Source organism: Hyposmocoma kahamanoa, unplaced genomic scaffold (genome assembly GCF_003589595.1).
Source record: "Hyposmocoma kahamanoa isolate Upper Pololo Valley unplaced genomic scaffold, ASM358959v1 179, whole genome shotgun sequence".
Lineage (NCBI taxonomy): Eukaryota > Metazoa > Arthropoda > Insecta > Lepidoptera > Cosmopterigidae > Hyposmocoma > Hyposmocoma kahamanoa.
The window spans coordinates 681898-698381 of NW_020653710.1; the positions used below are offsets into that span (position 1 = coordinate 681898).

The 16484-nt window shown below is 37.1% G+C and overlaps 1 protein-coding gene across 3 annotated transcripts; it reads left to right on the top strand.

The window, feature by feature from the left end:
- Positions 1-647: 647 nt before the first annotated feature.
- LOC113225883 lies at positions 648-16009 on the top strand. Of its 3 annotated transcripts, none has more exons than XM_026458339.1 (8): positions 648-660; positions 4190-4272; positions 4451-4536; positions 5920-6104; positions 6483-6631; positions 13738-13895; positions 15678-15712; positions 15909-16009. In XM_026458339.1, exons 1-8 carry the CDS (start codon positions 657-659, stop codon positions 15917-15919), a joined length of 711 nt encoding a protein of 236 aa, XP_026314124.1. In that variant the 5' UTR covers positions 648-656; the 3' UTR covers positions 15920-16009. The 3 variants fall into 3 exon arrangements, with proteins under 3 accessions (XP_026314124.1, XP_026314125.1, XP_026314126.1); XM_026458340.1 differs by having other exon boundaries at positions 6489-6631; XM_026458341.1 differs by lacking the exon at positions 648-660 and adding an exon at positions 2269-2617.
- The last annotated feature ends 475 nt before the right edge of the window (positions 16010-16484 follow it).

Genomic DNA, 16484 nt, shown 5'->3' on the forward strand with positions numbered 1-16484 from the left:
CAGCCTGTCAAATGTCAACGTCACAAACTATGTCAACGTCGAAATAAAATGATGTTTGGAAGGTTATTTCTATTTCACTGTTTACGACTTTTTATTTAGAATTAATTGATAATTGATTTGCTGTGAATTTAATGTTCAATAATAGTGCAAGCTAGCTGAATATTGAGAAAGCTGTATTATGTTTGTGATTTTAAATTGAAGTCGGAAAAATCAACTGTTGGGTACTTAGTCCTGCATTGAACGTAAGTTTATCAAACTTTTTGTAAACTAATCTCATTAAAAATGAATCTGTTTGAAATGTTAACATCACGGTCTTTCAATGAAATACGCTTGTAGAATTTAACACAGACTGTGTTTAAAATGTAATAAGTTGTTTTTCACTTGTTTACAGGTTTATTAAATTGACATACGTATTCCTGTTTGTTTCTTTATTGTTCGTTTACAAGTAACCTATTGTTGTCTGCGGAATTCTGTGGTTTCACCGCCGCTAATGAAACTTCAAAGTACCTTTGTGTAGTTCTCTCTCTTATCAGAAAACTAATTTTTCTATGTTAGTTGTGTTTTTTGAGATACGACATATTTGATAATCTTTTTAAAATAGTTCATTGAAGTAGGTTTTATTATTATCACATTTTTTTCAGCCCAGCAAAGAGCCAATGTGTAAGAAATAATTTTAATTTTGTTGTGTTGTGTTATTCTATTTTATTCTAAAATCTTGTTTAAATAAGAGTATATTTTTAAACATACTCAGTGTACTAATCAAACACTTATACCCTACTAATATTCTTGTAAATTTTTCATATGTATGTTCTAACATCGAACTTATGCACTGCAAATATTCAAAACATTGATAACATTTATGATGCACATGCACTTTTTACTTTAATTGCCTGATTTCATAGTGGAAATTAGGCATAGTATATGGCCAGAGATTAAGGAGAATATTCGCGAATTGAAGCCAATTTATCGGAAACTATGGAGCAATTACCAATTGATGTAAATATACCCACAACACTGACCTATTTATGCCAAGTCAGAATAAAAAGTAGAAAAACGGGTACCACACAAATAACCTACACTACAATGGGCAACATACATTGTTCAAGCGGGCAATATCCTTATGAATCTACAATGAGATGTTACGTTATGTTAATTTTTTTGTACTTTATTGAAAATATTCTACTCTAGTAGTCACCCAAAAACCACACTAATTTGAAAACGATTCCATTAAATCACATGAAATTTGGTATTTAACTAGTAAGGCTGGTTATGTAGTTACAATGAACCATTTTTGTGTTTATTCTTAGATTAAGCCATTGTTTTAGAACTTTTGGTGATTTTTTATTTGTTTATAATATATTAAATTTTCTACAAATCCCTGAGGAAAAACACAGGATCAAAATTTGCTTAAGAGTTAAACATACAGAGAGCGGGCGCGGGATAAGTGCACGCGCTGCGTATGTTGTCGTCTATTCAAATACACGGAATCAGACCCGTCGCGGTCCCGACTCGTCGTGTTTCACGTTTTATGTTCTGAAAAACGACTAAACATGCAGTGGTGCAACTATTTGCAATGTCTGTAGAAATTAACATCACTTGTACTAAATCAATAATAACTAAAATTGGCAATTTCTACCATAATCATTATCTGAAGAAATTTAACTTTATTTCTAAAAAATACATTATTGCAATTTGCAATGCAATTTTATCTTTCTATTCTCATGTAATGTATGAATAGTATGTGTGAGTGTAAGGGCGCATTTATTCGACGCGAATTTCATCGCGTTCATCCCGCGCGGCCGCCGTGCGATCACCGCGTGGAGACCGCGTTGCCGCCGCGCAGCGACCGCCTGAATGTGCCATGGAAAAATACGCTCTATTTACTTAGCATTTACGCTTCAACTTAAATGAGTGTCCCGGACACGCGGGCGAGACTAGCTTGAATTTGGTCTACGCGTCCGCCGCGCGGTGTTGTATAACTCATAGGAATTTAAATATTGTTGAGTTTATGCAGGCTAAACTCCAGAATGGCTGAACCAATTCGAATGTGGTTTTCGGTGATGTATTAAGATAAGCTAGTTTCTTTCATTTAAATCGATTGACAAATAAAAGAGATACGTGAATTTTAAAGTGTTGTGAGTTTTGAAGTTAGCATCGTATCTAACACGCGAAGCCGTAGCGTGTCATATTATATGTATAATATTCTTACAATGCATATCTGTCGGCACAAACAAGCGGCATTGATAAGGCTTCCCGGCTTGCAGTGTCCGCGAGATCGCCGAGCTGCGTGCGCGCCGCTTTCCATCGTGTTATTGTTAATAATAGTGCAGTAATTGCCTAAGGCGGATTTGGTCAATGAATATTGTGTGTACAATGAATACACTGACATATATTTTGTTTCAGTGTTATGCATTGTGTGAAAAAAATGTGGATAAGTGTAATTCGTGTGCTAAGACATCCCCGATTTAGTTGATTGTTTAGTGAAATACGTCTGTACCAAATGTTAGTGACTATTGTAAACAGATTACAATTTTGATCGACCTTTACGCTTCCGGTCCTTAGTCGGTTTAAAGCCATCACTGTTTGTTATTCGATGCCTTATCCTTGATGTAACTAGGTATGCAACTATGGTTAACTCTACCGCAATTCACGTAACAGTGTAGTATAGTATTTTCACCGTGTTGACAAATGTCATCCGATTAAAAACCGTTAAGTACAATTACGCTTGTGAATGGTATGTACCTACATACACGCAACAGGTAACACAAAGATACAACCGTTCGTTCTGAAGCCACTAGAAGACGCTTAGCTTGTTATATCTGGAATGCCTACAACAGTTCAAAGTATCTACAAACTTTTGTGCTACAAAAAAAACCAAAAAAAACTACATTGACCCTTAGATGTAGAATATATAAAAGAATCGCTGTGTAATGTTTATCAAATCGTATTAGAGTAGACTTCCTATCATTTCTTATTAACACTAGGAAGCGATGTGGATGTCCATAAATTCCATAATAACATGTTTGCGTGGTAAGTATACAACAACATTATCGGCCAATCGAGTGGCCAAGTGCTGATTGTTATTGCCTCTGGGTTATAATGTACTTCGCAATTATCTTACATTGAGGCTTTCTATCAGTTAGTTGATGGATTTATCTAGTAATGTTTGTTCGAACTACTCGAATTAATTGCATAATTTGTCTGAAAAGATATTTAACTGATGTCCACTATACACTTTTGTTCGAATATCGACTCTGGAGCAATGTAACAAGCTCCGTCAATATTTAGCTTAATAAACCGCGCCATTCGTACAATAGGTGAATATTAAGGAGCAACACCTTTCGTTAACTGTGAAAGAAATCGTTGTGATGAACCTGCGTGGAAAAAGTTCACAACACTTTGAAAATGTGTGACGTCCCCAACCCGCATTGGGTTTAAGGGTTATAGCTAAAACCCTATCCTCAGAAAACCCGTGCACCGGGTGACGACCTTAGTAAAAATTGTCAACGACTATGTCGCGATTTAGTATTAGTTTTGTAATATCAAGCATTAAGAAACTTAGTCTGTTATGATACTTAAGAGTAGGGAACTAACAGGGCAGTACAGGCGTCCCAAATGAAGGGAGATATCAGGCGTCTGTTGGTAGTGCACTGGTTGGTCGGCTCTACAGTTTATTATTTACAGTTTATTTTTGTATTATAAGTTTATTAATGCTTGATATTACAAAACTAAATACTAAATCGCGACAAGAAGTTTCGTCATATAGTTACAATTGTCAATTCGTACGTAGTAGTATACCCGGGCCTATCATAAATGAGAGGAGAACAGAATTGGATTACTTACTACACTGTTTATAAAAACTATTTGTTTTGACTTATGTGTCCTGTTTGTAGTAACAACAAATATAATAATATATATGACGAGATAATAGAACAAAATAACTATTGATTAGAGTAATGGATTCATTCATCTCCATTATCACTGGACATATTCCGAAATTATCAGGTTTTGTTTAAAAAATGTGCTCTATTTTGAAGTTATAAGAGAATATTTAGCTACGAATCGAGAAGATGCCGTAGTCTATTCTGAAATGAGTCGTAATACGACTTCGCAATGGTTCAGTTGCTAGTTAATTTGAGGAAGAAGCAGTATTAATAGAAAGATTGTAATTGGCTAATCGTTGTCGTAGGTCGAGCTGTAAATATGGCGGAAGAGGACACGCTCAAGATATACTGGGACCATTTCTTTAAGGCCGAAACTGGCACTTACGAGGTGACTAATCTATTGTTGTCTGTCTGTTAACTAACTTAAGTCTTTACCCATTCCATTACCCATATTTTCTTAACCCATTTGTTAAGTTTACATGACGCTGCACGTGAATTATCGTGAAATGCATACCTATCGTCATGTTTTGTCTTTATTATGTTACTATTGAAATGATGTTTTGTAGAAATCCACCTGGCTGGATTTGTTCCTAGCGGAGTTTTTGATCCGCGTTAATGAGGGGGCCAATCCTAAGGAGTTGATCAAGTTTTGGTAAGTACCTATATTTACGTTTATTACATGTTTATGGGTATCTGTATTGACGAGCATTTGTATGAAAAGTGTATTATTGTTGGACGGTTCGCCTTAAGACTGCGCCGAGGCAGCGATACGTAATGCGACATAATTGCGTTTTTTAATCCCTTGCTAATGTATCGTTATTACTGAAGCTTTAGTTATGAAATTAATGTACAAGAGATTCAAGGATTCACTCTATAAATCATACTCCTTAGAAACACGATTACTTGTAGTTTCCTCCGTAGAAAAAAATCCGAAGTTATCTGTAAAAAACAAAATAAGTATTTAGTACAGCGTAAATAATAATAATAATAATAACGCACACACTCAACATAGCCCCGCACTAGGGAAACCCTGTGTCGCGGGTGCCATGGACACACACATAGACAACCAACCAACAAATGACACCCAAACTCACGAGAGAAATAATTGTAGGCCATACTACTATTAATCTCCCGGCCCGGGAATCGAACCTGGGACCTCTGCGTGGCAGCCGGACTGCCTGGTGGTAACCGTTTGGCCACGGAGGCAGTTAAATAAATACTTCTCGGAAGGTCATCAGTTTTTGAATAATAACAAAACTACATCTTTTCTATAAAGTTTACTCCGTAGATTTTCGAAATGTGTATTTGTTTTGATAATACGAAGGAAATACCTAAATTCGCACGCGGTCCGCCCATACTAGCCAGAGCCGCCACGCTTTCCCCTGTCCTGGTTCGGCCGTCATACCGACTCATCCGACGAACACAATCCGATGTGATTATTTAGCGAAAAGAGAATAAGTATGTTACGAGAACAATTTCGTTATTCAGATTAAGGCCTATGTAAAGATGTTTTAAGAATTTGTGTATCTTATTTCATTTCGGAAATATAAAATCGAACAATGGTCGATCTGATATCCGCAGCGGAAGAAGAACGAACGAAATGCACTATGTCCTGAGAACAAGTACTCTTGCACATTCATCCTTGTTCTACGGTTGAGTCGATAAGTGCAGGTTCTTTCGTTTGAGTTTATGGGAGGGCATAGAATACCCAAATTCAATTAGCGCCAGAAGCTCGGTGCCACTAAATCATTGCTTTCTTTTGGAATACGCCAATAACGAAGTAGATTTCAATCATAGGAAATGAAACTATTTTTTCGGATCTAATCGCGTATATTTGTTTTTTTTTTTCAAACAAAACAACCTTTCATAGACGCGACTTGGATCCGAAAAAATAGTTTCATTTCCTAGGTGTAACAATCACGAAAACTTTAGAACTCGATAGATTTCGACAATTTTCATAAGCTGACCAAAATCATTACTGCAACTATCATGAAAAAATCAATATCCGCCATTGTTACTCATCGTGCGTCGGCAGCCCCGTGAGCGGCGTGGTATCGCTTGTGGGGTGCGAGCTGCTCTGCGGCATCCACCGTGTGACGTCGTCGGTGTCCGCGTTGGCTGCGCCGCCGCTGCCCACGAGAGATGCGCAATGCTCCGCGAAGACGCCTGCGCCAGATCAGGTGTTTGCGTCTTCGCTCACCGAAGAAGAAGCTGATGATGGTAAACTAAGTTGTATGCACAATCGTCCGTTGTTAATATTATACGTGTTGCGAAATTATATTCCGATTTTCATAGACTATATTTAACGAAATCATAAAATACTCTTCGACAGTCTATATTAGCAAATGTTTAAAAATAAACTTATATAGTTTATATATTAATGCGGTTAGTGCAGATCTTCACTGACAATAAATTAATAGATGACTTAGGCTCGTTTCCACATGAACGCAAATTACCATACGTCATATTATGAACAAGGCGTATATGTCTCCGAGCCTATGTACATTATTCCTGTTCTTATCGGTATATACCTAAATGCCTTAGTCTAGTTCAAGTTCAGACTCAACAGGTCAATTGAAACGACTATTTTATGTTGAGTAACAGAAAAGAAAGAAGAGTCGCGTGCGCAGTCGACGAGTCTGTTTACGCAGTGCAATGCGCAGTCGAGTGCGGAGATACTGCGGCAGTACTTGCTAGGCGGAGTCGCCTGGCGCTGCCTGGAGCTGCTGCGCCTCTTGGGCGTCGAGGTTAGTTCCAGTTGACGCTGTTGGTAACCCAGTGGGAAAGCAGTTGCTTCTCTATCGAGAAGCCGATAGTTCGAATCCGTGTGCCATATACCTATAACTTTAATTTTAACTTACGTATATTTACTTGAAGGAAAACATCGTGATGCAACCTGCCCGTCGAAGAATGTTCACGAGCTATGGAAGCGTCGAAGTCCCCAGCCAGTTATAGGCCAGCGTAGTCTAATCTCCTTGGAATAGACCCGTGCCAAAATAAATTTAAAAAAAACACGTGGTGCGAGCTAAATATGAGTAAATTATATTTGATATGAAAAAATATATAAGTAATACTTTTACTGCGTACCTTATTTTTTAAATTTATTTTCTCATTTATTTTATACCCACACACTTAAAGTCCTGCACTGGGGAAACCCTGTGTCGCGGGTGTCATGGACACACATATAGACAACCACATATTACACCCAAGAAAAATAAATCTAGGCCATACAAATAATCCTCCCGGCCAGCTTGGGTATCGAACCTGGGATCCGAAAAAAGGCTGTCTTTCGAATTGAGCCACTTAATAATAGAGGGTGCGAGCGATATGAAGTGCTAGCAACAGAATTAAGTACATAAATCGATATATGGGGTTAAGGAGTACCACACTACTTATATATCCGAATCGCTTCAGCCGGTCAGAAAAAGCTTTATGTCCACGTGATAAGACCGAAAAAATGTGAAAGACCATCAATGAGACATGAAGGCGAACTGCCTTAAATACTTAAGATATTTAATTTTACTTGAAAGGAACATTCTTTTATTTTTCTTTATATTAATTACTTTATTCACAATATAGTTGAAAAGTTTGCCTGAGCCGGAAAAAGAATCGACTAAAAATTCCAAAATAAATACTCACTATGTTATTGTACTAATCCACAGGATCAATAATAAGGATAAAATCTCTCCAATAGACGTTGAGTCGTACAATTAAAGATGTTCATTAAATATATTTAGGGAATAACAACTGTAATATTATTAACATTACCTTAACTGCTTATTTTTAAGAAGTAGAAAACGCGACCATAATTTCTTAATTAAACCTTCTACCGGACAAGAGACGAAACATCGCATTTTATCAGGCCTATATTCCTTCGCATAATACCAGAATATCCACTATTTACCTTAATAATAACTTCAATATCTGGATAAATACAAACGAGACAATTAGATGGCCTGCCATTTCTCCAGCCCTTAAGCCTCTGGTTATTTTCTATGGTGCCATGTAAAAAATGTTACGTACAAAAGGTTTTATGACACTGTAGACTTAAGGCTTAACGTACAAAACGTTATTATTAGCAACCACCACAAACAACACTTTGCAGAAGGCTACACGTAGTGAAAACTGGAAAGACTAATCTTTGTATGGACGAAAATGGATCCCGCTTCGAGCACATGAAAATTATAATTCTGTATTTTAGGGGGCTCATAACTGTAATGATATTTAATATTAGTTGCGAAAAAGTTTTATTAATTTATTTGTCAAACAAATACATTTTATTCCAAATTTTCTTGTGCAATACCTAAACCGAATACCTAACAAATGCTCAGACTGTGTTTTGATTCTGGCTACTCATGTATGTACACATAAATATCCATAGTCAGTAAGGACTATATGTAAAGGGGGTATAAAATATGTAATGTATAAGTTTTAATCATTTTTGTGACATCAATGAATTCGTTGATTGAGGTTCCCTACCCAATTCCTTTTTTTTTTTGCAAGGATTTTTTTTATAACATCAAATGACGGGACGAACAAGTCGTACGCCTGATGGTAACCTACACGTCTGTCCATAAAAATTGCAGTGCCACTCAGAGCTTTAAATCGCAAAGCTGTGAGGGGCACTGCCGCTGCGCCCGACACCCAGAGACATAAGTTGACAAGTCCCATGTGCCTGTAATTTCACTAATACCTTTACCACAGTAATGCTCCCATTACTGCTTGGCGGCAGAAATAGTTAAGGAGTCAGTACTTCCCTGGACGAACTCTTTCACAGCAGGAGCTCTACTGCTTGTTCGCGGGCAAGCTTCATTTAAGTTTTTTGGCTCGCCTCTAAATTTTTGTCTAAAGTGCTTCTTACTAAGTCCTGCTCTGGGGCAGCCGAAGTGTGGTGATCCCTTCAACTACAATTAAAAGATCTCGGTGTCATAGGTCAGCGACCGCGAACTAACACATTAATTGCTAAACTGCTTTATGTTAAGTGAACAAGATAATTCTAATTAAAGTTAAGAGTTAAATTACCCGGTAAATAACCCAATCGCTTTTGTTTATCTTATTCCTAAGCGTCATTTTCATGGCCATAAACACTCGTAGGTCGTTCCAAGTTGTCCGCACTTATCTCTATTCTAAGACCTAACGAATTCGCGTTCGAGTACCGGCTTTATATAGATAATAACAAACATTCAAAATGCGTCGGAATTTTCCCAAACACGTGGTAGTTCGGTATATTAAAAAAACCGGAATACGTATTTCTTGATTAACAGGCCTTCTGCAACATTATTTGACCTCGTTAACGGAGATCTTTTAAAAATATGATAGATCTTTTTTCTTAATGTACCTATGATGTTATCAGAAATGGAGGAAATTATTTAAGCAATATTCCAAAACGAAATTTGAAATAGTCTTAGTAGTTTAAAATTCCGTTGCGCGCTAGTTCCGCATTGCGCTAGGAACCCATTTAGTTTTGTCATGTTTGTCTGTCTCCTTCTTTCCGTCCGACCGTCATTTGTACGTTATATATAGCGTTTTCACTCTCTCATTCTTGTTGATGCATACCGTCATGAAATTTGTCTAGAAAACTATACATGCATATATCGCACACAGATTTTCCGGATTTTAGAGAGAGGTATTATGTACTTTATGACAGAGAGGTATTATTCACACATCGGCACACATAGCGGAACTCTCTTAAAATCCCCAAAATTAGGGAGTGTTTTTTCAAAGTCAGCCAGACGTTTTACTTTTTAAATTAATTTCTTTTAATTCATTGTTTAAATTTCGATTTTAATTATAGTCGTTTAAGGTTAATTTCGCGTTCTTGCAAATTTCTTAAACTTTAGATTTTGCCAATCTTAAACTGTTACAATTTTTCAATTTTGCAGCCGTTTCTGCTTAGTCACAAAATTGAAAAAAGAAAACCATTTTGTTTAATTTGATTTTTTCAATAAACATTGTAATTAAGTCGATGTTAAATGATGTTAATTTTATTTCTGCTTTATGTCTAATTCTTATTTATTTAAATATAAACGTTACTATTTTATATTCTGATTTTTTTGTTCCGCTGTAATAAATGTGCTGGTGTGTATATTCAGGTACTTCCTTGACGTTTAGGCAAATATACTCTGCCTGTTCCGATCTCTGTTTGTCACCATTACCGAATATTTAACACATACGGAACCCAACCACAGGTGTGTCCAACACGCCCTCCACCGCTTTCGCAAGACGTTAATCGTCTAATTATAAATAACGAATTCCTTGCCGGCTACGAGTTAACAAACTTATCTACAAAAAGTGAAATTAAAGACGGAACACATTCGATTCGAGTTATTGACTAGGGCGGCGTTGAGGTCATTGAACCGGCGTGTATCGCGCGATATCGTGGCTCCTTCTGTTTGACTATATTGCTTTATGTCCCTTAATTCATGCCTATCACGACTTTACATTTCCAATGTCATTCGAATTTCGTTTATTGGTTTTAAACGTGGTAAGTACAAAACTTGATGGCGATGTTTACGTAAGGCTGTTTTACGTTATTTCGTCTATATTGCTGACGCTGATGCTCTGCAATGCCCAACAGGAACATGCCAAAATTAATAATCAGGGGTTGCTTTGCGTAATCCGTAAATAATAAAACAACTAATCCAGTGAAGACTATCGTGCAAAATAGCTGCGCTTGTGTAGAATATTTTTTTAATACGGTTAGGTTTTCTACTCTCCCTTTTCTTAAAAAAATAAAATATTTAACACTAGTGGGACAGCAGTGTTTCGCCTCTCTACGAGACATCCTTAAAAGTTGTTGATTCTTCGACGCTCGGCCGGAGAATAAAAAAATGGCAAAATTTTGTCGTGCCCATAGTGTTACGCAACACGCGCCTGTCCATAACAGTTGCAGTGCCACTCAGAGCTTTAAACCGCTTAAATCTCAAGGGCATTGCCACTGAGCCCGTCACCCAGAGACATAAGTTGACAAGTCCCATGTACCTGTAATTTCACCAGCGCCCTTAGGTACCCTTCAAAACCGGAATGCAGTAATGCTCACATTACTGCTTCTCAGCAGAAATAGGTAAGGTGGCAGTTAAGGACTTCACTGGACGAACTCTTTCACAAGGTGCTCTACTATTACTGATTGTCGAGCCGTCTTCTCAATTTAATACACATTATATATAAATATTCTTACAAATAAGTAGATTTAGAGTAAATATGGGATTTCGAATGGATCTCAATCAAAATTAAACCTTCCGCTTTTGTGTTAGAGTTCGGATGTATTCCTGCAAGTCCGTCGTTTACACTTCACACGGTTATTAGATATGGCTTTGCTATCCTGTGGCTTATTACAGACCTACGCTTCAGTGCGCCTAGGATACAAACGTATCCTATGACGTAGATACGTCGATGCAACCACGTACTCCGTTACAATGACCTTGTGTATTTGACCTTCCTTTTATGTGAATTACTTGTATTTTAATATTGTGAAATGGTATTGAAATGCACGAAGCTTATTTTCGTACTCTCGTAGCATCTTATAATTATATATTTTCGTAGCAGTACAGTTCGTCCAGGGAAGTATTGCCCCCTTACTTATTTCTGCCGCCAAGTAGTAACGTGAGCAGTACTGTGTTCCGGTTTTGAAGGGTAAGGGTGCTGGTGCAATTACAGGCACATGGGACATGTCAACTTATGTCTCAGGTTGGCGGGTGCAGTGGCACTGCAACTGCTATGGACAGGCGTGTCGCTTACCATCAGGCGTACGACTTGTTCGTCCCATGTCTGAGTATCATAAAAATTGTGTTGTGCCTCCTCTACTCGCATCAGTCTGTCCATACTTATGTAATCCTGTATTCTTGGTACTTTCAACCTGTTCTTTTTTAAGGACATCCTCAATCTGATCGAGACGAGTACATCGAGGCGTACCTGTCCCCACGTTGTGAACTTGTGACAACTACTAACTGTAAATTTGTTGTTAATCTACTAACATCCAAATAGTAAATAATACGTCTGAGATATGTGTTATCCATTATCTCACACATTTCATAATTTTTACGAAAAGTGATCGGCCACGTGCCGCGTGCAAACGCTTCACTCAATAAGAAAATACATTTTTTATTATCTGTTTTATTGACAGTCATGAATAGTCGCAATGTTTGACCACCATGAAATTCAATTATTTTTGTGAAATTACTCCACTAGTTTGTTATAATTATTAATACAAAGTTCGAACACTCAGAAAAAATTCCTTCGACCCGTGTTGTCGGATCTTTGTATCTGGTTTTTAACGACTTTATACATTTTCTATATTCAAAAAGTTAAATTACGTCAAATGTAGTGTAAAAATATGGAACACGTCTTAGGTTTCATATCCACACATCTTTGCGAGTCGTAATAGATAATCAGTGGCCTGCAATTTGGCATATAATAGGTTATCTGCAAGTGCAAACATATATTCTAGCTGATGGCAGCGTCGACGATGATCCCGCCGATCGGATCCCATTAATGCAATTGCCTGCGAACTCGAGGTGATATCAATGAAGTCGTCCGGTTACAGTAGGTACCTTTAACAGAAAGATATCACTGATGCGTTAGTAATAACTTTGCTTGATTATCAATATACATAATTCCATATTGTTGCCGGTTATGGATAGAACCACGGTTAAAGCATACTAAGCGGAGAGACTGACGCTGAGATTTATCAAAAGAAAGATTTCGACTAAGCAAAAATCGGGAGCTAAGCAAGTTTTTCGTATCCACAAAACGAACGTTGCTTAAATTTTTTTTATTTAATTTTTTATTTCTCGATATGATCATCGTTCTAATATGTACTATTGAATAAAGTTTATTAGAGTTTTGAATGAAAAATTCGGGGCACTCGTATAGGGAGGTTAAAGATGAAACTTAAAAGATTAATAATAATAAGTTCTAATTGATAACAACATTATATTTGATGAATTGTATACACTTATTTGTAAGAAAGGTCTGGCGAACTTACCTACTGGTTGACCAAAACGCCCTGCAAGATATTGGATAACAATGTTGAGTATACAATAATAATAATTACAATTATAAAAGGTAAAAACACAAAATAGTAGTAACAACAAATTGTCAAGCTAAAAAGTACTTCAATGACTTGAATGAGTTGCGACCAATTGTCCGCGAACACATCAGCAACCCGGTCAAGTGCAAGGAACTCGTTCAGTAAGATAAGCGCCGTAGTGATCGGTGCGTTGAAACCCTGTAAAGTACGCGTTTATTCTGATTATAAAATTGTCTTGATTGTACTACGTCCTTTTCACGGGCCATTGACCATTCTAGCACGATTTTGTTATTTTTTCCTTGACAGTCTGCACTCAGGTGACCATACACATATAAGCTACGTACCTACTATGAGTTGAAGGATATATCGTGGTCCAGAAACTTACGGTTATTGCCCTACTTCTCCGTAACTACGCAGCACGTCGGCTTCTTTGAACCTCTTAACTCCGTTAACATAATAGCGTTGAACTTATTCGAGAACCGATGTCATTTTCAGATAGTTATGGATTTCTGAGTTGCGAGCGAATCAGGGTGCAGCAGCATGGTGTTACCATGAGGGTTGAAGATGACTACTACTTTTCTATATACTCATAAGGATCTAGAAAGTGGCAACAGAATTCATCCACATGCCAATGTCATCAGGGTTTTAAACATTAAAAAATGACTTCAATCCGAATTTTAGGTGCAGCGTAAATATGGTGACTAATTCAACTAATCGACTATGGAAACGCTGTACCCTTTCGTAACATACTGACTATATAAAACTACGATAACATCTTTAAATGTTAGAAATGAGGAACTGTTTTGATGTTGTCCTCCAAACCAGGGTCTGTCGTGCTGCCGCCAACTGAGCTCCGTGTTGATCTGGTTGTTCGGCGAGCTGGGTGCTGTTGAGTCTCCTCCGGCCAACGCCAAGGAACATTCGCCGACCACCATCCTCAAGTCCAAAACTAAGACTCCCATACATCAACTTTTTTCACGCAAGTAAGTATTGCTAAACTTAACTAAAACTTGGCAGAAGGCTGGGCACATTGCTCGCAGAACAGATGGTCGGGAGCGCCAACGAGTTCTCGAATGGCAACCGCATATTGGAAGATGCAGCATGGGCAGACCATTCACCGTTGCGGGAATTCGTTGGATACGAGCTGTGCAAGACCGGGCATTGTGACAATCTTTAGGAGAAGCCGATATCTAGGTGTAAACGTCTTTCAGCTGAAATTGTGATAATGATGATAAAGTGGAGAAAAGACGCCCAACGGGCCATCACAGGTGCTGCTGGAGAACAACGTTAATAAACCTCTAAGCATCCACCAAAAATTGCAATTTTGAAATCGTCAGTATGACCGAAACGCAACATTTATTACGAATGATTAGTTTCTATCACAAAAATATTAAATATACATGTGAAGAACAATCTCGCTAATGTAATTTGATCACTGTCTGTATTTTTGCCAAACGTAGTAGAGATAAGTGTATTGTTTAGCCAGCACCCACACACGCATAAACACATTACTTTGTTAGTATTACTAACCAAAGCAATTGACAACGTTTCAAATTGATAATGGTATCAAAATTAAGAAACCATTTAGAGATTTGCTTGTCCTGATCACGAATTTTCTTTTTTCAGAATTTATTATTCTCTAAATTACGTGATATTTACTAAAGTATCCAAAAAAACGGCAAAGGATTTCAAACACTATATTCCTTTGCTATATGTTTTCTTTTATTACTTGATTTTTGAACGTGCATACGATAACGGCTGACTGTTAAGAGTTGTGACAGTGAGAATGAGACGTTACGTTTGAAATAATTATTGATTACAAGTTTTAAGTAATTTTCGAAAGCTTTCTCCTGGTTTTCCTTTCATGGTTTACATCAACCGAAATGAATGAAGACTTAGGACGACTAAGTTTTAATCAAAAAAACTATACTGAATAATTGAGTTTCTTGAAAAAAAGTGTTGTGCTTGTTCATTACATATTTTATTAACACTATTTAAAATATGAAATAACGATACATTCGAAAAAATTGGTGATATTTTTCAAATATCAAAAGTTACATTATGGCGCATACATAACCGAATTTTACCCATTCTCCAGGCATTTTTCAATCAATTTATCTTCTGGCCACAAGTAACTGATGTGAAAAAACTTTACCATTGGTGTTTAGAACAAACGTTGCTTATGCTGAAGTTCAATCAATTATTGACTGTTTTGAAATAGAAATCGAAAAACCTAAGAAGCCAACAGAACAATCCTTGACTTGGTCTCAATATAAAAATTGCAACACTATTAAATATCTTATAAGTTCAACTCCTGATGGCTTTATAAATTTCGTATCCGAAGGTTATGGTGGTCGCATATCGGACATCAACTGAGTGGCGCAAAGTGGGTTTTTAGAAACGGTGCCGTCTTAGCCGATAGGGGTTTCAAACATTTAGAATCTCACCTAGACAATGAAAATGTAAAAATTTTACGTCTCCCAAGTGTGACCAAAGACTGCAAAATAACAAAAGCAGAAGCTGTAGAAAGCAAAATAATTGCGAGTTTAAGAGTACATATAGAAAGGGTGATATAGTAGCTTGTGGTCTACCCACTTGTTACTAGCTCACTTTTAAAGGAACACCTCAAGAAAAAAAGTCTAGCGTTGATTGAGGTAGGTTAAAAAATATTTTTAGTGTTGACCGTTAAGTCAGGAGTTAGCCATTTGACTAATTGTTATTTGACCAGTATTTGTGAAATATTGTATTGTGTACTATTGTTGCAGAATTGAGATAAAAAAAACAGGATGGCTAATAAAAGGTAAGTTATTGATATTTTTATTGCATGTGTTTGATGATTAACATTATCATATTCTACGACAATTTTAACAGCTTTTTATATTATAACAATAAATAAAACTGATTTTTTTTGTGTCAAAGTTGGTGTTCCTTATATCAAACAATAGTAATATAGGCTACTATTACATTATGTTTGTACAAAGTATTCTTATTTTCAGATTACGTCTAAGGGACTTTACATGAAATTATTGAGGAGCTGGAAAATAACGAAAACGGTTAGGACGTACCATCTCAAATCACAATGTTGCCTCCAGAGAACGACCAAACGACAGTGACGATGACATGTGTCTAGCCCAGAAATACTTAGCAGTAGAGCTCCTTGTGAAAGAGTTCGTCCAGGGAAGTACTGCCACCTTGCCTATTTCTGCCGCCAAGCAGTAATGTGAGCATTGATGCCTTTCGATTTTGACGGGTTCCTGTTTTCGTTTGCTGGTGAAATTACAGGGACATGGGACTTTTCATCTTAAACCTGGGTGTGGGGCGCAGTGGCAGTGCACCATAGACGGCACTGCAATTGTTATGGACAGGCGTGTCACTTACCTGCACGTGTACATCACAGTACATTTACTCAAATATTTTATATGCCCGTAAAAATATACATAATTTCAATAAGAAAGAAGATATCCATAACATTAACCTTAGAGCTAAGTCCAAACTCATGGTACCACGATTTCGCTTAATCAAGGTAAACAACTCTTTTATGGGGAACTGTATACGTTTTTACAATAAGATTC

Excerpts from the sequence above, each read along its gene's own strand:
- LOC113225883 (XM_026458339.1), top strand. Across the intron at positions 4,537-5,919 it reads AAGGAGTTGATCAAGTTTTG|CCCCGTGAGCGGCGTGGTAT; the intron begins GTAAGTACCTAT and ends GTGCGTCGGCAG. Across the intron at positions 6,632-13,737 it reads TGCGCCTCTTGGGCGTCGAG|GGTCTGTCGTGCTGCCGCCA; the intron begins GTTAGTTCCAGT and ends CCTCCAAACCAG.